Consider the following 24,277-nt stretch of genomic DNA (forward strand, 5'->3'; position numbering starts at 1 on the left):
GTCCTTCCAAAGGAACTGAGTTGCATCCCAAATATTGATGTATTTAAATCATTTAAAGCAATCACCTTATATTTGGCTTCCTAGTAGACCACAGAGATAAAGTTTCTCAACTGCACCTGTAGATGAGCTTGGTGAACTTCTGTTCTAACAAAGAAGGGTCAGGCATGGTAAATTGTAGTAGGTGAGTTTTTGAGCTTGCTCAGTATCCACTGTCCCCCTTTTACACACAGCACCCATGAAGGCAGATACTTGAATGACTAGAGACCGAGAACTGAAAATCTCCAACCTGAACTACTCTAGTGACTCTCGCATGAGGAAACAGAGAAACTGGAGTTGTCACCTCCCAGGGAGTGCTGCTAGATTCCAGGGGACCAGAAGCAGTGAGGTAGCAAATGTCACACAACCATAGCACAGCCACACACTGCAAAGATTTACAGGCGGGTAGTAGGAAGACTGAGAAAGTCTGCTCTAATTCAGACTAAGTAGATTCTGTGCCCTTGATCCTACACCAACACCATGCAAGATTCTCTGGCACCATTCCTGAGACTGTTGCAACTTATTTGAGTTGTGCAGAGGCCACCACTCCACTGAATACAGTGACACTAACAGAAAACTCTTGCAAAATTCCACTTGTCTGTTTGGACACCTAGAGTGGAGGTTTCTGTTTACACAGAGCACTCATAAATAAAGCACTGTGTATCGGGGATGTCTCTAAAAACCCTAACAGGGAAAAGGACATTATAGGCCCTGTCTTCTTGTCCTTCCTTCCTACACCATGTGGAAGGACAGACAGACTCTGCAATGTCTGATTTCAGTTCTTCTTGCCTTCCTGGCCTCTGCTTCCTTATCACCTGGAAAACCGTGAGTACCACCAAGATCCTCTGTGTATTGTTCCTCCTCCAATCAAAACCATCCATTTCCTTTCACAGTTTCTTCTCCCAAAACCCTCCCTATATCATTTTGCTTTTCAATTAACAAATAATAATTGTATGTATGTTTTCCAACTTTAGTATTACATGATTCTATGTTATCATTTTTTCAGTTCTAAAGCAATCTGTGTTACTAAACTGAGGTGTGATGTGATTTAGAATAGCATTCTTCTTACAACTGTACCACTAATATCTAAAATCCCAGAGACACTCTTCTGTGTTGAAACCATTTAATCTCTTTGAAGATAAGTATTTACATTGTTGGCACTTTGGGTTGGAAATGTGTAGCCTATAGTTTAACCTTGGGATGGGTAAGGATTCAGGCTCACTGCAACTCTGTGAATGTTTGTGTCTTAAAACAACACTCTTGTTAGGATCAAAGACTTTGGACTAAACTGCAAGTAGAACTTGTTATTTGGTGCCCAAATAACCACATTATCAGGATTATATTGTTGAGTGACTTTTTCTTGTCATTTTTTGATGAGAAAAATATGTTTGATGTGGTAAAAAATAAAAGCAACCTTTTGATTTTTTTTTTCATTATGTGATACAGTGGTGACAGTCTAGATTTTGGGCTGGTTTGGGTACAAAAAACTCTAATGCCAGAAAAAGGTAGAGAACAATTCCTACAGATAGCCTTTGGTACTTGTTCAAGCATAACATATGTGAATCATGCTGTTCTGAATTGCACAGTCACATTATAAGTATTAGGTTTAAGGGTACCCCCCCCCAAAAAAAAACAGGGTACTGTTATTTTTCGAGAATTAAAAATGGTGATCAAGAACAATCTTGATAAATTTTTATGAAAAGAAAAATTTATCCTCCCAGATTTTATTTAAAATATTTAAAACTTCCCAGCACTTGAATGCTCCCTGCTTCAGTGACAGTAGTGCATGCCATGTGAAGCTGCCTTGATAGATATCACTGCTGAAGCTGAGTGATTACCATTACAAACACTGATAATTGACCACTCTGGGGTATCATGCTGTCACCTGCCATCTCAGGCTGGAGAATCTTGGATGGTGATGATTATTGTGAAGAAACTACAGCCATGGACAATGATATCTGTCCCCAGCTGGGCTCAACTTTTCCCTTTCCAGGAAGTATATGGTGCTGGTCCCTTCCCAGCTCTACACTGAGACCCCTGAGAAAATCTGCTTCCATCTATATGATCTGAATGAGACAGTGACTGTCAGGGCCTTCTTGCAGTCTAGCTGGGGAACCAGAAGTCTTTCCAATGAGTTTGTGGTCGACAAGGACATGTTCCACTGTGACTCCTTCACTGTGAGTACTGGATACCTGTCCCTGTTTGTTTTCTATATTTATGTACATATGTGTGTAGATGCATTTATAATATACTTACATATTTCTAAAAGAGATTAATCTAGAAACACAGCTACTACTTCATAACAATAGACACTTAGAACATTTACCCAATAAACAAATAGCATAGATTATCCCACCCCAGACAGGGAGAGCCAATACTTGTGCATGTGCTGCTTTCCCACTGAAGTTCCTCAAAGAACCTAGTACCCAGAGAAAGAAGGATTTGCCACTGTGTAGTACTTGCTGCTAGTAAGTTATAAACTTCCAGTTAGCACTCCAGCTAATCAGAACCACATCTCCTATGTGTAATTGCTATCCTGAATAAGTGCTGGGTTTCTTCTTCTGTACCTGTCCTCAAGATGCAATTCCTACCACTATCAATGTGTTAGTTTTCACTCTACCTAAGTTCCAGAGTTCTATCTAGTTTTCAATCAAGATTATATTTACTCCATAAAAATGACTGAGTCTTTGTTCCTTCCATTGACTCATGAAATGTTGTGTTTTTCTTTTCATACTTTGTTTCTGACATACCCTCCTCACATAATACTTAAACAGAAACTGAGGGACCCTGATCTCCTTCCCATGGTGTGGAAGGACAGGAGGTAAAAAAGAAATTTAAGAATTCCAAAGATTCTGATGGTGAAGGGTCTTGTTTACCTTTTTTCAGCTCCCCAGAGTCTCAGCTTCAGATGAGAAGGTATCGCTCTCTGTCCACATCAAAGGACCGACACACGAATTCAACAAAAAGAGTATGGTGCTGGTGAAGAACAAAGAAAGTGTTGTCTTTGTCCAGACAGACAAACCTGTGTACAAACCAGGACAGTCAGGTACGAAGGTCCATCACGGACTATGGAGTCAAGAAGCCATCATGAACATGGCACAGAGAAGGCCTGGCTCTCTGGACCTCACTAGAAAATTCTCTCTCTCTCTCTTTCTCCAGTCAAGTTTCGGGTTGTCTCTATGGATAAAAACCTACGCCCCCTGAATGAGTTGGTGAGTCTTTTACATGTGGGTATTGGTGGGTTTGTGAAGACATAATGTGACTGAAATATTCTCATTTCTAGCCCCTTGCTAAGGTATGAGTTGGTCTTCTCTACTCTGCTCATTTGACTATTTCTACCCCTTGCTCAGTTACCATTGGTCATGCAATGTCTTCCCTATATCTTGCACTCCATTACTGGTGAAGCGTCTCTGGGTTTCTTTATACTTCATGGAAACTGTTACTGTACAGAACCTTTGGGCTTAGTCACATTTTTCAATCATTTATTTTGTAGTTTCTGTTACTTCAAGCCATCCTTAAGAAATCCATTTCTAGTCTAACAGGGGTATTTCCCACCTATAACTTGGTATTGAACATTTAGATCCTTCCCTAAATGGACTCCCTAAAGAATAAACTAGCAGTTCGAGTCTCTTGTCCTCTGCACTTCAACAAGTGGTGGGGTCTGTGCTAATCACCCTCTGCTGCAAGGAGAGGCTTCTCTGACAGGGGCTGAGAGATGCTTTGATCTGTGAGTATAAAGATACATCAATATCAGTTGGTTTAACACTACGTCCTTTAGCAGCAGAGTAATAATGGGTTCTCCTCTGGCATGTTTAGCCACAGATTCTTGGCCCTATAATGATGTCTAATGTGGGTTTCATCTTGGGTAGTAGGACTTAAATCCAGTCAGAGAGTGGTTAGTTCCTTCCGTGACATCTGTGCTACTACTGCACCAGTGGGCGTGTCCTGCCAGGCCAGTGGTCCTCACAGTTTATAGGGTTCACGGCTGGGTGAGATTGACGATCCCCGTCCTTCTGGTAGTGGGCATAGCACCTTCTTGCTCTGTGAAACTTATTCAGTAGTGATGGCTCCAGTCATCAGCAGCTTAACTGTAGAATGTGAAAGCCCAAATTAGACATCTAAATAACATCTTCTCCAACCAAGGAACATAGATTATTGTGTCAGAGAGGAAGAAATGACTGTAAGAGCCAGAGGTAGTGAATGAATACAAGGAGACAGTCCTCTAGACTCAGCATGGCAGTCACACATATGAACTCATAATTGTGTTAACATGCACAAACCAATGCCAGACCAGGCCAGACCGAACCTTACCATGGAGAGGGGATATGTACATGAAATCCCACCCTTAACTGAGGCGCTATTGCTAAGTGATAGCTACAGGCAGAAACTCAGTTTTCTTTAGAGTATAGATGCAGGTAAGTCAACTAAACTCCAGTGGAAGCCCACATATCCCAGAATATATAGGAAGCACAAATTAGAGTTAATGTGGAAAAAAAAGAGGGAAAACTCTAAGTCAGGTGGGTGAGGAAGGAAGGTAGTTCTGGTATGAGTTAGGGGAAGGGGTGAACATCATCAGAAAACACTGTACAAAGCTCTCAAAGAACTAGCTAAAAATTAAAACAAGCAGTAAAATAGCCATCCCATTTTACTCAATGTGTTCTATATAGATAACAATTTACAATAGACATAATTTGGTAGAGAGTAGAGATTCTATCTTACCACAATAATCTGTTATATAATTCTATCAAGGATATGTTATCTTTTTCTTTATTGTTCTCTCACACAGTATATCATGACCATATCCTCCCCTCCCTCCACTCCTTCCAGTCTCCCTCATCTAGATTCACGTCCCTTCAGAAAAGAGCAGGCCTCCCAGGGATATCAGCTGTACATGGCATAACAAGATGCAATAAGCCCAGGCACAAACTTTTCTATCAAGGCTGGGTGAGAAAACCCAGTAGAAAGAAAAAGGTCCCAAGAGCAGGCAAGTTAGTCAGAGACATGCCCACTCCAACTGTTAGGAGTCCCACAAAAACCCCAAGCAAACAACCACATCCCGCATGCAGTGGACCTAGCTCAGACCCACAGAAACCACAGGCTCTGTGATTTCTTCTTCAGTCTCTGTGAGCCCCTATGAGCCCTGCTTAGTTGATTCTGTGAGCCATGTGCTCCTGGTGACTTTGACCCCTCTGGCTCCTACCATCCTTCTTCCTGTCTTTGCGGGGTTCCCTGAGCTCTGCCTAATATTTGGTTGTGGATCTCTGCATCTGCTCCCATCAGTTTCCAGAGGAAGCCTCTCTAATGACAATTGGGCTAGGCACCAATCTTGTGAGTATAGCAGAATATCATTAGAGATCATTTCATTTATTTGTTTGTTTGTTTGTTTGTTTGTTTATTGTTTGGGGTGGTCGGTCATGTTTGATTCTACCCTAGATCTCTATCTGGCTTCCAGTTACTGGCCATCCAGACAGCGGGCCATGGGCTGCCTCTAGTATCTTTGCCCTCAAGTTAGACCAGTCATTTGTTAGGTCATTCTTTTTTTTTTTTTTTTTTTTTTTTTTTGGTTTTTTGAGACAGGGTTTCTCTGTGTAGCTTTGCGCCTTTCCTGGAGCTCACTTGGTAGCCCAGGCTGGCCTCGAACTCACAGAGATCCGCCCGGCTCTGCCTCCCGAGTGCTGGGATTAAAGGCGTGCGCCACCACCGCCCGGCTGTTGTTAGGTCATTCTTATAAGCTCTGGGCCACCATTGCCTCAGCATGTCTTGCAGGCAGGACAAGTTGTGGATTGAAGGTTTTGTGTCTAAGTAGGTGTTCCTGTCCCACAACTGGAAGCCTTGCCTCCTTATAAGACGGCCAGTTCAGACTCCATATACGTCATTACTAGGAGTCCTCAGTAGGATCGCCATCATAGGTTCCAGGAAATTTCCACTGCGCTAAGTTTCCACATTGCTCTCCAATGCCCCCTATTCCAGCTATCTCTTTCTGTACTCTCTCACTCCATTCCTCGCTCCTGACCTGATCCCTCATGCTCCCATCCCCACTGGCTGCCAGTCCACTTGTAAAATCTTCCAAGGGAGATCCATGCATCCCTCCTAGAGCCCTCCTTGCTGCTTAGCCTCTCTGGGTCTGTGGAGTGGAGTGTGATTATATTTTACTTAGCAGCTAACAGTCATTTATAAGTGAGTACATGTCATATTTGTCTTTCTGAGTCCGGGTTGCATCACTCAGGATGATTTTTTTCTAGTTCCCTCCTTCATTGTATACACACACATGTGTATGGTTCTGGTGAGCAATCTGTTCATCCCTTTACCTATCTCTGTTGTCTGTTGACACTAAAGTTTCCAGTGCAGACTGTTGATTCACTTCCTAGCTCTTTGTGTGTCTCTGTGTAATACATGTTCATTCTGTGTGTGTGTGTGTGTACATGTATGTGCTAGCCAGAAGACAATCTTAGATTTCATTTCTTGGGTGCCAACATCATGGGTTTTGAGTCAGAGTCTATGGCTGGCCTGGGGCTTGATGATCAGGCTAGGCAGCCTGTCCAGTCATCCGGTGAGAGCTGTGTGTCTCTGCTTTCCAGCTGGGACTACAGTGGGAACATGTACCTTCTTTTTGTGTGGATTCTTCAAATGGAACCCAGGTCTTTCTGCTTGAGCAGCTAGCATTTTACCAACTGCTTCTCCTTCCTGTCTTTAATCCTGGTTTCATAAGGATTACAGCACTTTCATTTTTATTTAGGTTAAATTCACTTCCTTGAATTAATCCTTGCTTCAGTATTTCAAAAACTACTCCTGGATGTTTTATTTAGATTTTACTATCAGGTTGCAGTTCTACAATCAGTCTTGGAAATGTGATTGAAATATTAATAATATATATATATATGTATATATGTATATATGTATATGATTTTGAAAGAGTATAAATCATTTCATGACAAATGTTTCTGTCTAGTGCACATATATCTACCCATTATTTTAGATTTTCTTTTATGTAGTTCATAATGGTTTGCAATGTTCTTTGTAGGCCTACTGAGTTTCTTATTTGACTTATTCCTAATATCATAGTTTTCCTTAATGAATTGTGTTTATAGAATTTATAATTTGTTGCCTTCATTTATTAAGATTTTTTCTATGTACTCTATCACTTTTTATCATATTGATCTTGCTGAATTCATTAGCAAAAATGATTTATCTAGGATTCCAATAGGTTTTGTGTACCAGTTATAAAGTGATCTTGCTACTGCTGTATAGGGATCATTTTCTCTGACAGCTAAAAATTAAAAGGCAAGAAAAATCTTGAGCACAGCAGACTGAGTCAGCCAGTAAAGAAAGGCTTTTATTAGAGTTGAGAAAACACACACCGCAGGCACATGGGTGGGAAGACACTCTGCAGAGGGAGATTGGGGAGCCCTGCCACTCTCTGGGAGCTGGGGTCTTTGAGGATCATTGTGGGGTCTTTCTTCCTTAAATTAGGGTGGATCAGCTTGAACAAAGTCAGAGAGGCAGATACAACTGCAGGGTGAACTCATCTTGGTCTTGTCCTTGAATGTATCAGGCTGGTCCATTGCAGAGGTGTCCTGGTATTAGAGGGAGAGACCTACTGTAGCCTTTAGACCGGTGTCATAGGTCAGGAGTTTGAGGAGAAAGCCAGGATTTCACTGTTTGTATTATCTGTCTGTGGCTTTTCTTCCTGTCTGTTTACCTACCAGGCTTGTCTAAGTATTAGTCCCTCAGCTGATAGAAACAATACTCCTTCTTTACTCACAGATTTTATAGCTTAGTTTCCTTTGCTGGTTGTTTAGACTAGGTCATCCAGGATGATATTAAAAGAAATCATATGTAGAACTTTTGTGAAATTTTCTTTTTTCACAACTTTTCTTACTCTGCAATGTCAATTGAGTTCTTTTTAAAAACAAACAAACAAACAAACAAACAAACAAACCCGATTTCTCCATGTAATTCTGTCTTGCTTGAAACTGTCTATGTAGACCAGGTGGGTCTCGAAATCACAGAGATCTGCCTACCTCTGCCTTCTGAGTGCTGGGATTAAAGGATGTGCTACCACTGCCTGCCTGGCCCAGTTGATGCTTTTAAAGTCTGTTAAGTCAGCAGACGGCTCTTGCTTTTCTTGGTTCATCCTGATCTTGGAAATTGAAACCGCAGTAGTTGTTTCCAAAAGGGCAGTGTCTGCACCCTCGTCTTCAGTGTTTAAATTGAAAGTGGGTGAAAATAAAGACATGGCATTTGAAAAGAACAGGAAAGAGAAGCTTTTGTCCTGAGTACCCCTTAGTTCAAAAGGTGAGGAATAAGACACACAAAGAGAGATCAGAAGAAAATGGAGAGAGCCTAGTCTCATCAACACAGGTCACAAAGCCAAGAGAAGCTTCCCTCATTCAAGCTGCGTGTAGTATTTGTCCGTGACTATTAGCATAAATTAGAAAGGCAACTTGGTACCATGACAATTCACCTAAACTGAAGAGTCATCTCTCCACTTGGACTAAGACTTCCAGAGTCATAGGCTGTTGATGGGGTTTTCAGTACCCAGTATGAATTCCGTCCTACAGAACAGGATTCAAATCTATCAGAGGCGAGTTTTATACTTGCATACAAGTTGTGCCACTCTTACACCAACGGGCACATCTTGCATGGCAGGTTGGTGTTAGACATCCTAGGGTTCTCAGATGGATGAGACTGTTGACATCTCCTCTCCTGCAGCAATCTGCACAACACCTTGTGGCAGTGTGACTGCTGATCAGCAGGGGGGATGTTAGCAGAGCACCAGCTTGATTTCTCTACACCTTCCACCAAGGTGTGTGGTGTCTTCCACACTAGAATATTATCAGCCAGTTACTGTGGGCAATCAGAAGAATGTCAAGATTCTGTATTATTTTGGGGGGTCTCTAGGTCCTCCCTGGCCAGAAACTCATAAGGCGCTATCTCATGCCTAGAACTGGGGCATTTGTTTAGAGACCCTTGACCTTCAGGAGCAGCATTATCTACACATGCACTACCTCTTCCTTTTGACTCTCCTTTTAACTTAAGTTTCTTAATAAGCTTAGAAAGCAGTAAGTTTCCACATGGCTTTTTCATGGGTCCTTAGAGTGGGTTAACCCTCCCACCCTCCCCTCTTGTCTCTCCCATCCCACACCCTCATCCCTGTTAAATGTTCTGTCCCCAAAAGTGCACCTGTGCTTTGACATCTCCTATGTCATGCTGTGTCCCCTGCCTTGAGGGATTCCCACCAGTGGTCCTCTTCTAGGTACCATGAGTCCCCAGTACTCTGGGTTTGGAGTGAGGAGCCCCACATGAGAAAGAACTTACAACAGTTATCTTTCTGAGCCTGGCTTACCATTATAATTTTTTCGAGTTTTATCTATTTGTCTACAGATTTTGTGATTTCATTTTTCATAGCTAAATAAACTTTTACCGTATACACATGAACCACAGTTTCATCATCCATTATCATGATTTATTTTTCTAGACTTTCAGAAACAAGTTCTATCTCACTAAAATTCCCTTACAACTGCCACTGACTGCTCTCTCTTCAACTGCTAGAAATGGTTATATTTTCCTCAAGCTGATACTCACCTGAGGAAATTCGCCTCTTCAGAAGGCTCAGTTATTACAGAACCTTAAAGGACCTTGTCACTGTCTGTCTTTACTGTGTTCTCCATCTGCTCGATCAGAAGCACTTTGCCTGTGAAACCTCTGAACATGCAGCCCTCGCCTTAGTCAGCAGCAATTCTCCATTGAAGTGAGAGCAGCTATTGACCCTTTCTTTCTTCGGATTTCTGGGGAATGTTTAGACAGTGGTTTGCTCTGTCGCACTACGTCCAGGAGGTGTATATTGAGTTCGTGTGCTAATGCCTTTGTGTCTCCTTAGATGAGGAGGGGAAGCTAGGGCCCTGGGTAGAGTGGCATATATAGCTTGCCCAGGACCCCCCCCCCAATTTAAGTATTTTGGCTGGATATAATATTTAAAACTAGTAACCCATTTCACTCTAAAAATTTCCTGATTTGAACAATTATTCTGTAATCTCCATACTGCAAAGGCTCAGGATGGGTCTCCATAAAATTATTTTCATTATTTCATAACTATAATTTTGTTACTGTTATGAATCATCATGTAAATACTTTTGGATATAGAAGTTTGCCAAAGTGATAATGACCCATAGGTTGAGAACCGCTGTTCTAAACTGACACTGTTTTCTCTTCTGTTTCAGTTTCCTCTGGCTTACATTGAGGTAAGAAACTTAACTGTTTCATATTCAGAGAGAAATCAATCCGCTGAAAGTAACTTGATGTTGCAATGTTGTAGTAGTACTGTGGGTCAGCAGCCTTCCACCACTGTGGATAATTGCTTCATTATATCGCACTAACCTTTATTCCTCCTTACCCTGATGCTTCCATCATGAACACATGGTCTTAGATGTGTTGATGTAATTAGAACTCTATTTACTTACAAAGTTTACAACCTGTCTCACAGGATCCAAAGACGAATCGAATTATGCAGTGGCGGGATATTAACACAGAGCATGGGCTAAAGCAGCTGTCCTTCAGCCTGTCATCAGAGCCTATTCAGGGCTCCTACAAGATAGTGATAGTGAAACAATCAGGAGTGAAGAAAGAGCACTCCTTCACTGTGGAGGAATTCGGTATGGCTTGGGAAGATTGAAAAGGGAAAGTAGATCTTGTAAGTTTCTGGTTATCATAGGATAAATTGCTTTGAACATGTTGAGTTCAATGGGTAAGGCTGAGATTCATCTGGCTATCCACCTAGCAACATGGAACTTCCAGAAAGTTCAGGGATTTTCAGAAGCAAATTACTTGGCTTTTCTTATTTAAGTAGATACCTCTGTGGTTTTCATATCCTGATACAATCTATCACCACTCAACATTCTAACTTTACTGGAGGGAGGGAGGTAACCTTAATAATGTGAAGTCACCATTTCTTGGCAGAGGATGATCATTAAGGCAACTAGAAAAGTTATTTCCCTCCTGAATTTCTCCTCTCTCTCTCCCAATAGTGCTTCCCAGATTTGAAGTTCAAGTAAAGGTCCCAAAGGTCATCTCTGTGCAAGATAAAAAAGTAAACGTGACTGTGTGTGGAGTGTGAGTACCTGTGTTTAATCTTCCATCCTTTGGAATGTACATGGACACAAAAACTACCTGGGATAACGTGTCATTGTAGAATACGTAGAAATGCTAAGGTTGTCCTTCCTCCTAGGATGTTTCCCTTATGTTGTTCATTTCTTCCTCCCGTCCCCACTGCTCTGCATCCATTACTGCTTGATCATTCATTGCATATGTTGATGATGTCAATTCTGATGACACCAGTGATAAATCAATTGTATGAGGCAGTAGAGAGTTCCTGCCTTTGGTACAGGAAGGTACCTACAAAGATCGCCCGACCCATGTGAAGAGAGCCCAGGCACTAAACACAGCATTCTGCTGACCTGTTATGGCTTGAGAGAAAGAACAGAGAAACAAGAGCTCCCAATCCGGTTGTTGTTCCAGCCTCTGCTGCCCAAGTTTAACTTTTAAACATCTCGCTTTTCTGTTTGCATTTCTGTACCTGATAAATGTGGATCCTGTGTCACAGCAACTGAAATCACTATTAAAGTCTAGAACCCCAGTAAGTCAAACCATGCTAGAAGGAATTTGCAAATGTGCCTGAATCAAACAGAAGAGACACACCTGGCTCACATCTGCTTGTCATTAAAACAAACATGCTTAAAAAATTGATAGGAAGAAGGCAAAAGATTGAGGACGTCTGTTAGAATGGTTCTGAGTCATTTCACCATGGTCTCCATTCATCACAGCCCCATCATTTACTAGCTGAGGATCCTGATTGGGTCACTTAATCTTTTCAGAACTATAAAAGGGAGAAAATCATGTCTCCTGGAGGTTCTTAACAGGGATAAATTGTTAATTTTTCTAGATAGAACATGTCAATTGGTAGTAATGGGCCCTATTTGTTGTCAGTGTGAAAATACACAGTGCCAATCTACTGTTACAGATTGACAGTGTGGACTATGGGTGGGACGACTGTGAGTCTCTGCTTTAGGATGACCCTTGGTTTCTCTGAATCTGTCTTGTAACAGATATACCTATGGGAAGCCTGTACCAGGACAGGTAAAGATGTATATATGCTGTGACTATAAGGATTCCAGTGGGAAGGGACAGGGTGTATGCCTACTACCACTCAGTTACCAGGTGAGTAAAAACTGCTCAAAGTTCCATTTTTAATATTGAGGGTTAACTAACATGGAAATACAGATAGCAAAGCTGAAAGGAAATGCACACCCAGTTACTGAAAAGAGGATGTTCTGGGACCTTGGGATGTCATGGCGTAGCTTTGTGCTGGAACACTAGCCAAGCATGTGTACAATCCCCAGCATGACCGCCCCACCCCACCCCACCCCACACCCACACAAAAGTGATAGTCCTGGGACCCACCGTTATTAAAGGTATATTTCAGCAATTTTACAGCTAAATTTGGCCACCAAATATATTTTCAGTATATATTCATTGTACAAAGTAATAGGTCTATGACATTTCATATCATATATTTTGACCATATTCCCTAGTCCCATTGCCACCTCAGCTCTCTTGTGTCCTCAGTCCTGTGCCCTTTTATTCCTGTATATCCCTCACTACTTTCATGACCTGTAGACTATTTTTTGAAATATTCTTTGAAATATAATTGGCACATAGAGGCTGTGAGTAAATTGCACAAAACACAGGCTTCTTTACAGTGTGTTCATACACGTGTATCATGTACTTGATCATCTCCTCCACTACCTACCCTGTTCTCTCCATCCGTTCTCCTGCCACACCCTTCCTCTTCCCAAAAGGAACAACATCTACTCGGCAGTGTTTCTGTTTTCCCTTACACGTGACAGAAACCGTGCCCTGCTGTGTCTCTGAGTTTGGTATTCTTTGTGAAAGGTGACATTCTCCATGCCCATTACATTCTCCGATCCAATTATGATTATCCATTCATGAGCTGATGGACTCATTTGATTGAGTCACATAAATGACCAGCATGCCTGTGAACACATGGGTTGTGTACTGACACAGATTCCTTTTATGTATCCCTGACGGATGATCATATGGTACTTTGACCTTGTAATCTATGAGGAGCTTCTTGTGCAGTGCCTGTACTAGGTTGTAGGTTCACCCACAGTGTATGAGGTGTAGAGAGCACAAGGTCCTTGTGCTCATAGATAAGCATTAGGGAAACCAGGAATGTTAATCATGAAAGGGTTGTCTCCTAAGTGGAGGAGGTGTTTACCTGTTTTCCACCCAAAAAGCTGGGAATGGATATAGTTAAAATTCTGGTGATCTGTGTTATCTGTAGGGCCAGGACACACCTGAATCTCCCAGACTACTACATTCATCCCAGACTCTTCCTCTCTAGACCTTTATCTTGAGCCTTACTTCTCAGTCTATGGAACCCATCCTTATGGACGATGTCATGTGGACTTTACAACACCCTAGGTGACCTCTGTGCTATCTGTAGGGCCAGGCCACTCCTGACTCCCACAGACACTTATGTTTGCCTCATTCATTCTCCCCAGACCCTTAGCTGAGCATTGTTTTTCAGTCAATAGAACCCATCTTTATGGGAGATGTCCACATACTTAAGAAATGAGCAGAGCCTAGGTGACCTCTGTGCTACCTGTAGGGCAGGTCACACTTGACTCCACAGACTTTATGTTTACCTCCCTCATTCTCCCCAGACCTTTATCTTGGGCATTTTTTTTTTCAGTCAGTAGAACTCATCTTTATGGAAGGGGTCCCATGTACTTTGTGAAGAGTTTCAAAGTAAACATGTTTGAAGCTTTGTTGTATGCACATGAGATTGAGTTAATTTCATCAGGAAAGTTTTTTTCCCCAAAATTATGCTGTGTTTAAATATGCCTAAAATAAACTGTCCAGTATCAGGCTCTAGCAGTTTGAGCCAATGGGGCTACTGAGTCATGTTAAACTGGATTTCCTTCTTGCCTCACACAGATTGTTACTCTGATGGTCCTGGTGTTTACAGAGACTCCCACATTGAGGTTTTACTCCTCACAACATCACCAGCATTGAATTTTGCTTTCTTTACAGTAGTCACTCTGTCTATGATGAGGAAGATCTCTGTAGTTTGAGGGTTGCATTTTCCTGTGTCTATAGATGTTAGATTCATTTTTTCATCTATTTTAAGAGGTTCATATTGCTTTTGCAAACTGTTTCTTCAAATCACATCATTTGCCATGGAATGAATTTGTTTTATTGGTTTTAGATATTTTAGTTTTTATATACATTTTTCTTAATTTTTAAATATTTTTGAACATTTCATAGGAAATGTGTTTATGTCATTTATGCCTCTCTTTCCCCCTCTCCAAGGCCTCCCAGATCTCCCCCAACTCTCTCTGAAATTCATGACCTCTTATTCTGGAACTATTATTGTTACACATTTAAATAAATTGTGTGTGTGTGTGTGTGTGTGTGTGTGTGTGTGTGTGTGTGTGTGCGCGCGCGCGCGCATACAATCAACCTGCCCAGTCCATTTAGGATTGCTGCTATGAACATGTACATAAGGATGGCCATGTGGGATTATATGACCTACCCCCAGAATCCTTGGAGAAGAATGGTTTTCTCTCTCAGCAGCCATTGATCACCTCTTGCTCTTGATCTTGGAGTGGGCCTTTATGAAATTACCCCATCCTCCCCATGTTGTGTTAACTGGTGTTACCATTATGTAAGTCTTGTTTAGGCAGTCACATTCTTGAGATTTTTATGCATGTGTTTTCCCTGTTGTGTCTGGATAACACTGTTTTGCAAGAGGCATTCTGGTCTTTTACAATCTTTTTATTATTATTATTATTATATTTTATTTTACAATACTATTCAGTTCTACATAACAGCCACAGATTCCCTTGTTCTCCCCCTTCCTGCCCCCTCCACTTCCCCCCAGCTCACCCCCCCATTCCTATCTCCTTCAGAGCAAGGTCTCCCCCAAGGACTGAGATCGACCTGATAGACTCAGTCCAGGCAGGTCCAGTCCCCTCCTCCCAGATTGAGCCTGCATAAGTCCCAGGTTTCAAACAGCTAACTCATGCAATGAGCCCAGGACCTGGTACCACTGCCTAGATGACTCCCAAACAGATCAAGTCTCACCTATTCAGAGGGCCTGATCAGTTGGGGGCCCCTCAGCCTTTGGTTCATAGTTCATGTGTTTCCATTCGTTTGGCTATTTGTCCCTGTGCTTTATCCAACCTTGGTTTCATCAATTCTTGCTCATATAAACCCTCCTCTTTCTCGCTAATTAGACTCCCGGCGCTCCACCCGGGGCCTGGCCATGGATGTCTGGAGAGATGGCTCAGAGGTTAAGAACACTGGCTGTTCTTCCAGAGGTCCAGAGTTCAATTCCCAGCAACCACATGCTCACAACCATCTGTAAAGGGTGTCTTTTACAATCTTTCTGATCCTTGCTCCATGATTTTTCCTGATCCTTTGACACAGAGGTTATTTTGGAGTTATATCAGGTGGGGTTCAGCACATCATAGGCGTTTATTTTCTGCATGTTGGTAAGTTGTGAATCTCTATAATGGGCTCTATATATTGAAAAATATGATTATTTGATAGGGGGTGAGATCTAGACTTATCTGTAAGGTTAAGTCTTTGGATTATAATAAGGAACTCTATTGGTTTAGGTAAATGGCGGTGGTGACTTTGCCCCCTAGAGCCTATGTGACTGTTGAAGTTGTCCATTTCTTATTGGTTTAACATTAGTGTTTTGGATGAATATAGAAATTTATCTGTGTGTTTTAGGTTTTGTAAATAATTAATGCAGTACAGGTTTTTAAAGTGTTTCTTTGTAATATCACATATTACTCTAATGTCTGTATAATGTTTCCCTGTAAATTTCTGATTCGCTCAATTTGGGTAATTTCTTTCTTTCTTTGGTGAATTGTGCCAAAGGTCTGTTGATATTATCTTCTTAAATAACCATCTCTTGGACTCATTGATTCTTTGTATTCTTTATTTCTGTTCCACTCATTTCTGTACCAGTCTTATTACTTACCATTACTAATATTGTGTTTGACTTGATTTTTCTTTTTCCAAATCCTTGACTTGTATCATTGAGTTATTTATTTGTGTTATTTCTTTTCTTTCTTATATCAATACTCAAACTTGTAAATGTCCCTCTTAGGACTGCTTTGAATGCGTTCTAGAGGTTTTGTTGTGGTGTGTTTTCATTTTCACTTAATTTCAGGATTTAATTTTTTTTTTCCTTTCTTGATTTGTTCTTTGATTCATTAATTATTCAGTATTGGACTGTTTAATTTCCATGACTTTGTGTAATTTCTAGAAATTCTTTTGTTGTTGATTCTAAGAATTATTGCATTGTGGTCAGATAGGACACACTTGGTTATTTCAACTTTCAACAATTATGTTTGTTCAGATTTGTTTTGTGTCCAAGTATTTTGTTTATTTTAGAGATATTTCCATTTGTTACTTCAAAGAATAAATATTCTTTGGTGTTTAGGTGGAGTATTCTAAAGATATATGTTAGCTTCATTTAATGTATGATGTCATTTAGTTCTGATGATTCTGTCCACATGCCCTGTTGGAGAAATTAGGGTTCAGAAACCAACTGTAATTCTATAATTACTGAATTGTTTTCATCTGTGTCTTGAAGTTCAGTAGTATGTTTTTATGAAAGTGTGTGTGCTAGAGTTTGGTTCATATATGTTTCGAATTGTAGTGTCTTCTCAGTTAATTGTCCCCTTGATAAGAATAAAGAGTTCCTCTTTATCTCTTCTGATTAATTTTGGTTTTAAATCAATTGTGTCAGACATCAGAATATCAATTTCTGCTTGCTTTCTGGTCATTTACTTTGAATACTTTTTTTCCATCCTTTCATTGTAAGGTCGTGCCTATCCTTGAAGACAAAATGAGTTGCTCGTGAACAACAAAAAGACTGATTTTGTAACCCATTCAACTATCCTGAGTCTTTTGATTGGAGAGTTGAGGCCATTAATATTTAAAGTTATCTCTGAAAGATGTGTATTGATTACTATCACTTTATTATTTTGTTACTATTTCTGTTTAATCCTCTCATGTGTCTATTATTATAGCTTTATTTTTTTCTTTCTGTAGCCTCTTATTATGCATATTCTCCTCCTCAGTCCAAAGTATTGTTTCTGTTATTCTCTCTATGGCTGGTTTGGTGGACATGAATTCTTTTAGCCTATTTGTCACCTTATAATCTTATCAGTTTTAGGAACTTCTTGAGACTTGTGAGTTGTTTAATTCCTGAGCCTTGTAAGTCTTGTATATGTCCTGAGTCTTAGTGAGTCTCCTTACAGATGAAATGTTTAAATTCAGATGAAATTCTTATATAACACTCTGGAAATTATTATATTTTTGTCCAGATGGGCAATTAATGAGTGTGGAGTACTAAAGTCACCCATTATTACTTCATCTGAACCTATGTATCCTTTCATTAGTATTATTTCTTTCATGAAATTGGATGCATTGACATGTTTATTCAGTACTCTTTTTTGGTTTATTCACTTCACTAATAGGTAGTGATATTTTATTTCCTGTAACTAACTTTGGACTGAAGTCTATTTTATCAGATATAAGTATTGATACTTCTGCTTCTTATCAGCTTTGGATTTTCTTGATCTATCCTTTCCTATCTACCTTAGTTAGGGTTTTTATTGCTGTGGAGAGACACCATGACCACGACAGCCCCTATAAAGGAAAACATTTAATTGGGTGACTTACAGTTCAGAGGTTCAGTCCATTATCATCATGGTGGGGCCTGGCAGTATGCAGGCAGACCTGGTGCTGGAGAGGTAGCTGAGAGTTCTACATCTAGTGCAGGCAACAGGAAGTGGTCAACAACAGTGGGTGTGGCTTGACCATATAAAGATTCAAAGTCTGCCTCCACAGTGACACACTTCCTCCAATAAGGCTGCTCTTACTCCAACAAAGCCACACCGCCCAATAGTGCCACTCCCTATGAGCTTATGGGGGCCAAGTACATTCAAACTACCACACTATCCTTTCATTTTTGTAGTCTAATTAGTTGTCCCATGTCTCTTATTAAGAGAGTTAACATCATTTATATTTAAGTCTGTTTGTTGATAATCATTTATTTATTTATTTCCTATGATTTTTTGGATGTTCTGGTTAATTCACATGTCATTTATCTTTTATTAACCATGTCATCTATTACTGACTTTCTCATTCTTATCCTGACTTGATACCATCATCTGCTTGTTTGAATCCTCTTTGAGGTCACTAGTCATTTCCAAAACTAGACAATTAGATAATTTGTCCAGCATCACCACAATTTCAGAATTCTGGGGTTTATAGTGATGAGTCGTACCCTTATGTAATTCTCACACTGCCTAGTGTCATGTTTCCTGTGTTTCTACATTGTGATCTACAAATCTCTTGTGATAGATCTCTCACCAGTTTTATTTAGGGGTCTTCTTAGGAAGCAGTTTTCACTTAACAGCTCATTCACCTCTAGCTTTCAGTGATAAAATAAAACAAAACGAAACAAAATGCAATAACACCAGAAAACCAAGGATGATAGAGCAACACAATTTAAATAAAATAAAGCACACTACGATGCCAGCCATCAGGGTACAAAAGAGAATGGCACACAGTGTAAAGTAAGCAGTGAAGTTAAAACTGAATTAAGAACAAAGTAATGTGATTCTAGTGATTCTTCTCTTTCACATTTCAGAATAATGTCAGTTATTTCTTATGAGGACTTTTCTCATTCACAGAACCACACAGAGGTAGCTCCTAAGGCCCATTACTCTCTGGAAATAGATTTCACTTTATCTATTTACTGGTACTCGGTATCAAGCCAACAGTTTGATGTCTACTAGTGAAATGTACCATTGGGCTACATCCAAGCCTGTGGTTGATATTTTAAATAATGCAAAGTGATTATTAAGTCCTAGTGGCACACAAGTAAGTGTTCTGATTACATTTAATTGTGAATTTACTTAATTCTCCTAATGTGTTATGAAGATAATCATTATTTTTATAGATGACTACGTCAACACAACTTTGTGACTGGCTCATGCTCATGGCCCACAGCAGCTCATTGTATGAGCCAAGTCCCATGATTAGGACCAGAATGTCATACTGTTTAGCGCTAAGTACTCATTTTTCTCAAAGTAGTCCTCGTGTGGGTTTGAGTCGACTGTCAATATAAACAGGGTACCATGTGACCTTATTTTTATCCTGCATAACAGCTAGACCACAATGGCTGCATCACACAAGAAGAAAACATCCCTGTGCTTCCTTTAAGGGAAAGACATGAAGCCCATCGTCTCTTTGTGAGTGCAAGGATTATAGAAGAAGGGACAGGTATGTGAGTAAATTGAGAATATAAAAAAAGAGCTGTGATAATTCACACCTGTTCATGTCAGTGGTGGTTTGAACAATACAGAAAAAGGATGTAGAAAACAAGGAAATCTTGACTAACTGTCTTGGGCTTCCATTGTTGCTAATTTCTTTTTCAGGATTTGAGTTCATAGGATCTGGGACATCTAAAATTGAAAGAACCACAACCAAACTCATATTTGTGAAAGCAGATTCACACTTTAAACGTGGGATTCCATTCGTAGTGAAAGTAAAGTACTTTTTTTATTCATAAGTAGTTGGGCTGTATTGTGATACCTCAACCTAGGCCATTCTGCTGTGTTAAACTTGTCTAATATCAGTGGTTCCAGTACAAAAATTTAGCATAGTGGCATACTATGTTATCAAGTTACAATGTTATAAGTTATCAAGAAGCCCCAAGCCTAAAGCATATGGATCAAAATTTTTATTTATAATTACTGTCCTTGAAAATTTTAAACCCCTAAGTGTCACTGTGTTTCAACAATGAAGCAAGATATGCTACATATTCATAACCAACCCCACTCTCCGTTAGCCTCAGTGTCCTCGCTAGATTTTATTTTGCCTGTGTCAGTGCATCTGCCTCCCTTAGTTCACACAATGAATTCTTCGATGGTTTCTTGTGAATAGCAGCTAAGTATGAAGCATCTATTATGGAGTCATTTTAAGAATATGACACCTTCAGCCTCTGGCTTTCACAGCACAGCCAGTCCTACTGGTATAGATCTTAAAGTGTTAGATATTTGTAAAATGTCTTACACATACTGAATTAGTTGGTGCATCTTTTGTGATATTTATAATATTTTGAAACAAGTTTTTCTCTTCTATTCTGTATGGTATCATCATACCTACACCATACTTTTCTTCCTTGTTCAATTTAGGTCCGCCTAGTGGATATCAAAGGATCTCCCATGCCAAATGAGCAAGTCTTCATCAATGCACTTGAACTTGACTACACCAATGTCACTACCTCTGATCAGCATGGCCTGGCAGAGTTCTCCATCAACACCACCAACATCGAGGGGTCTTCCCTCACTATCAAAGTAAGTCAGAAATGAGGGCATAAGACACATGGTGAAGCTTTCTAACAGCTTGAACTCAATAATGTGTAGCTTGATGAAAAATATTCCCATGCCAAATTTTCTTATTTTAGGGCAAAACATAAAAGGTTTCTGATCAGTAATAAATGTATGAGCAAAGGGCTAGAGAAGTAAGTACACACATTATGAATACATTCTTTTAAATACAATATTTTCATAGACTCTTTTATTTTGTTTGTCTTCTATATATCTTAAGTCAGGACTTTCAATCAAAAATGATTAAAAGTATATTTTTATCTATTCAGTCAAGAACAGGTGCTGTGTATTCTCAAGTTCATTATCCAAATATGCTGTGCCCATTTTCTCAAACAAGAGGCAGTTAATGTGTAACTGAATATGATTGATGCTACACTAGTTCCTGCTTTAGGCAGGCATACACACACACACACACACACACACACACACACACACACACACACACACACACACACTGAGAGGGTTCCTCTGATGTAAGGAGAAACTCAGCCAGTCAGAAGATAGGTTTAGCTGGCGAGATCACACGTAGCTCACACTGTCATTACTTAACAGACCCCCACACGAGCACATACATAGACTCAGTGACCAGAAGTCAGCCCTGCAGTGCTTCAGACATTGTCTTAGCTCAGCTGGTGGCTCAGGCTGGGACTTACTCTTCTGATGGCCTGTCTACCTGGTTCTTCTTATGGCCCATCTAACCTGCTCTTCTGTTTCCCATCTACCTAGCTCTTCTGATGTCCTGTCTACCTTGATCTGATGGCCTCTCTACCTTGCTCTCCTGATGGTGTGTCTACCTTGCTCTTCTGATGGCCTGTCTGAGTTGATATGATGGCAGTCTACCTTGCTCTTCTGATGGCCTGTCTACCTTGCTCTCCTGATGGCCTGTCTACCTTGCTCTTCTGATGGCCTGTCTGAGTTGATATGATGGCCTGTCTACCTTGCTCTTCTGATGGATGTCTACCTTGCTCTCCTGATGGTGTGTCTATCTTGCTCTCCTGATGGCCTGTCTGAGTTGATATGATGGCCATCTACCTTGCTCTTCTGATGGATGTCTACCTTGATCTGCTTGACTGGGGCTCAGATGGAACAAGTCACTTCCCTGCCCTCTTTTCTCGTATTTCTGGTGGATCCTCGAAATAAGGCCTTAGGAAAGATTCATCTCTACCTAAGTCACAAGAATTAGATTTCCTTTATTCTTTCCTGGTTTTACTTCAGACTTTTCTTCCTTCTCACCCTCCTGCCCACCCCACTTCTCCTTTCCCCCTCCTCCTCTGAGTTTGTTGTTTCTGTTTGATTTTAATTAGCATAGAAAGTAACAGGTTTCACTATGCATTTTTATACATTTTTTTCTTGACCCTCCTCCCCAGTTATCTCTCCAACGCTCCCCCAACTCTTACACTTCTGCCCCAGTAGTCTTCTTTCCATTCACGACACACTTCAGGCTTCTAGTGTGTTGTTCCTGGATTTTATTTCTCAGACTTGGGCCCCCTTTCCTTTCTCTCTGATCTTGCTTCTTTTTTCCTTTCCCCAGACTCCCTTTTTGCTACTTTAATAATGAAATTTACCTCAATTTCTTTTTGCATTAAAAAAAAACTTTTAATTGATTCTTAGTGGATTTCACATCATGCATCCCAATCCCACCCGTCTCTCCACCCCCTCACTTCTGCCCTCTGACCTTGCAATACCCACCCCCCAAAAACCCTCAAAATTTAAAAGTAAAACAAAATCAAAACAGAAAAAACACTAAAAACCAAAAGCATATTGTCGATGTATCCAACCGTCTTATTAAATAAGAAACACAGAAACAATGTAAAAGAGAAAGCCGAGAGGTCAGAGCTCAGAGCTAAAATCTCACCCTTCCGCCTGCGGTGTCCCAGCTTCCCGAAAGAGAGCTACTTCCTGTCTGTACGACTTTTTTATAGTATTATTGTTCTGCCTTTTCATTGGTTGTAAACCCAAACACGTGACTGCCTCGTCACTGTCTGAATGTACAGCCCTCTAGGTCTTAAAGGCGTATGTCTCCAATGCTGGCTGTATCCCTGAACACACAGAGATCTATGGGATTAAAGGCGTGTGCCACCACCGCCACACTCTGTCTATGGCTCTAATAGCTCTGACCCCCAGGCAACTTTATTTATTAACATACAATCAAAATCACATTTCAGTACAATTAGAATACCACCACAGCATATCAATGTAGAAGCTGTTGTCTGTCCCAGTGAGTCACACAATATACACTTTAGTCCACACATCTTTACTTGTAAGTGTTCACTGCATGTGGTGGGTCAACCTGTTGAATACTAGTTTTTACCTGCTGTATACACCATGGCCTCAGGTAAAGCCATTGCTACCAGCAGCTCTCAGCAGGAGGGGGTTGGGCAGTTCTGTGCTCATATCCACAGACCTGGCTCACCTCTGACCCCTGCCAACAGGGTCAGCTCTAGTGTGCTGCCCAGGCAAAGTGCAAGGCCTGCTCTCCTGTGAGCTGCAGCTGGTGAGGGGCAGGCCCGGGTTCCCACTCTCATGACCCTGGGGACAGCTCTCTCACCTGCCTCAGGTGGCAAGGGGCAAATAGGGAGGACATTTTCCTCAGGCAGGCCACCACATGGCATATGGGGAGGGTCAGTGCTCTTGCTCCTATGCCCTCCAGACCAGCTCACCTGCACCACCACCCACAGGGTCAGCTCTCTTGTGCTGTCAGGGCTAGGTACAGGGACCACTCACCCAAATGCTGTGGCTGCTGAGGGGCAGGATCAGCTCTCCCACTCTCATGACCCCAGGACCAGCTTTTCTTGCCTGCAGTGGGTGGTGAGAGGTGAGTGATGAGGGGCAGGTGGAAATATCTCCCTTCCCCATGCCATCACGTGACAGACGATGAGGCTAGCTCTCCCACTCTGACTTCTTCAGGGCCAGATCTCCCACACCCCCACCAGCAGGGACTGCTCTACTGTATGCCCTGGGGAGGTACAAGGCCCACTCTCCTGAGCGCTGCAGTCAGTCAGGGCCAAGGCCAGTTCTTCCAGTCCTGTAGCCGAGGAGGGGCTGGACCAATTCTGAGCAACCCTATCCTCACTGCTGTCAATGATAACAGGAGCCATGGACATCAACTCAGACTGTGGCTGCAGCAGGGCCACAGGTCCAGACATGACTCTTAGCACCAGCCCAGGTCCAGACAACAAACACCATGGCCCAGGGTGGCAGTAAGGGTTACTCAGATCTGTATGGCCCAATCAGAGGCTCAGTTCTTGGACACTAAAATGGCCCTAGGTGGTGGCCCAGACCTCTGATATCTGTGTGGCCCTTGGTGACAATACAGGCCACATAAATCCATACCAACCCCAGCTGTGGTTGGACCACTGACCCAAGACATGATCCCTGGCAGCAGCCTGGGCCCAGATATCACCATAGCCCTAGCTGACATTGCACCTCACCCAGATCAGCATCTCCCCAGAAGCAGCATGGACCACAAACACCAACATGTCCCCAGGTGGCAGGCAATCCCTCTGGCATCTACTCAGGCTTTGATGGTAACAGGAGCCATGGACATCAACCCAGGCTCAGGCTCTGGTAGGGTCACAGAGCTAGACATGGCCCATGCCCACAGATTGGGTCCTGATGATACCATGACCTTGGGTGGCAGCACAGGCCACCCCAGTCTGTAAGACCCTGGCAGCAGCTTGACCTTTAAAGACCAACATGACCTCAGGTGTTAGCCCAGACTGTAGGGCTCTGCATGGCCC

At 41.5% G+C, this 24,277-nt stretch overlaps 1 protein-coding gene across 1 annotated transcript in view; it reads left to right on the top strand.

Annotated features, from left to right (window-relative positions):
* Window positions 1-586: 586 nt before the first annotated feature.
* Window positions 587-24,277, top strand: part of LOC143272504 (alpha-1-inhibitor 3-like) — a 53,406-nt gene continuing 29,715 nt past the window's right edge. The window contains exons 1-11 of the mRNA XM_076567884.1: window positions 587-861; window positions 2,030-2,213; window positions 2,923-3,082; window positions 3,196-3,248; window positions 10,257-10,277; window positions 10,520-10,688; window positions 11,061-11,145; window positions 12,138-12,249; window positions 19,314-19,428; window positions 19,584-19,693; window positions 20,343-20,504. Of these exons, the coding sequence (XP_076423999.1) occupies window positions 776-861; window positions 2,030-2,213; window positions 2,923-3,082; window positions 3,196-3,248; window positions 10,257-10,277; window positions 10,520-10,688; window positions 11,061-11,145; window positions 12,138-12,249; window positions 19,314-19,428; window positions 19,584-19,693; window positions 20,343-20,504 (1,257 nt within the window). The 5' untranslated portion in view covers window positions 587-775. The remainder of the gene's footprint in view (window positions 862-2,029; window positions 2,214-2,922; window positions 3,083-3,195; window positions 3,249-10,256; window positions 10,278-10,519; window positions 10,689-11,060; window positions 11,146-12,137; window positions 12,250-19,313; window positions 19,429-19,583; window positions 19,694-20,342; window positions 20,505-24,277) is intronic.

Source organism: Peromyscus maniculatus, chromosome 3, assembly GCF_049852395.1.
Source record: "Peromyscus maniculatus bairdii isolate BWxNUB_F1_BW_parent chromosome 3, HU_Pman_BW_mat_3.1, whole genome shotgun sequence".
Lineage (NCBI taxonomy): Eukaryota > Metazoa > Chordata > Mammalia > Rodentia > Cricetidae > Peromyscus > Peromyscus maniculatus.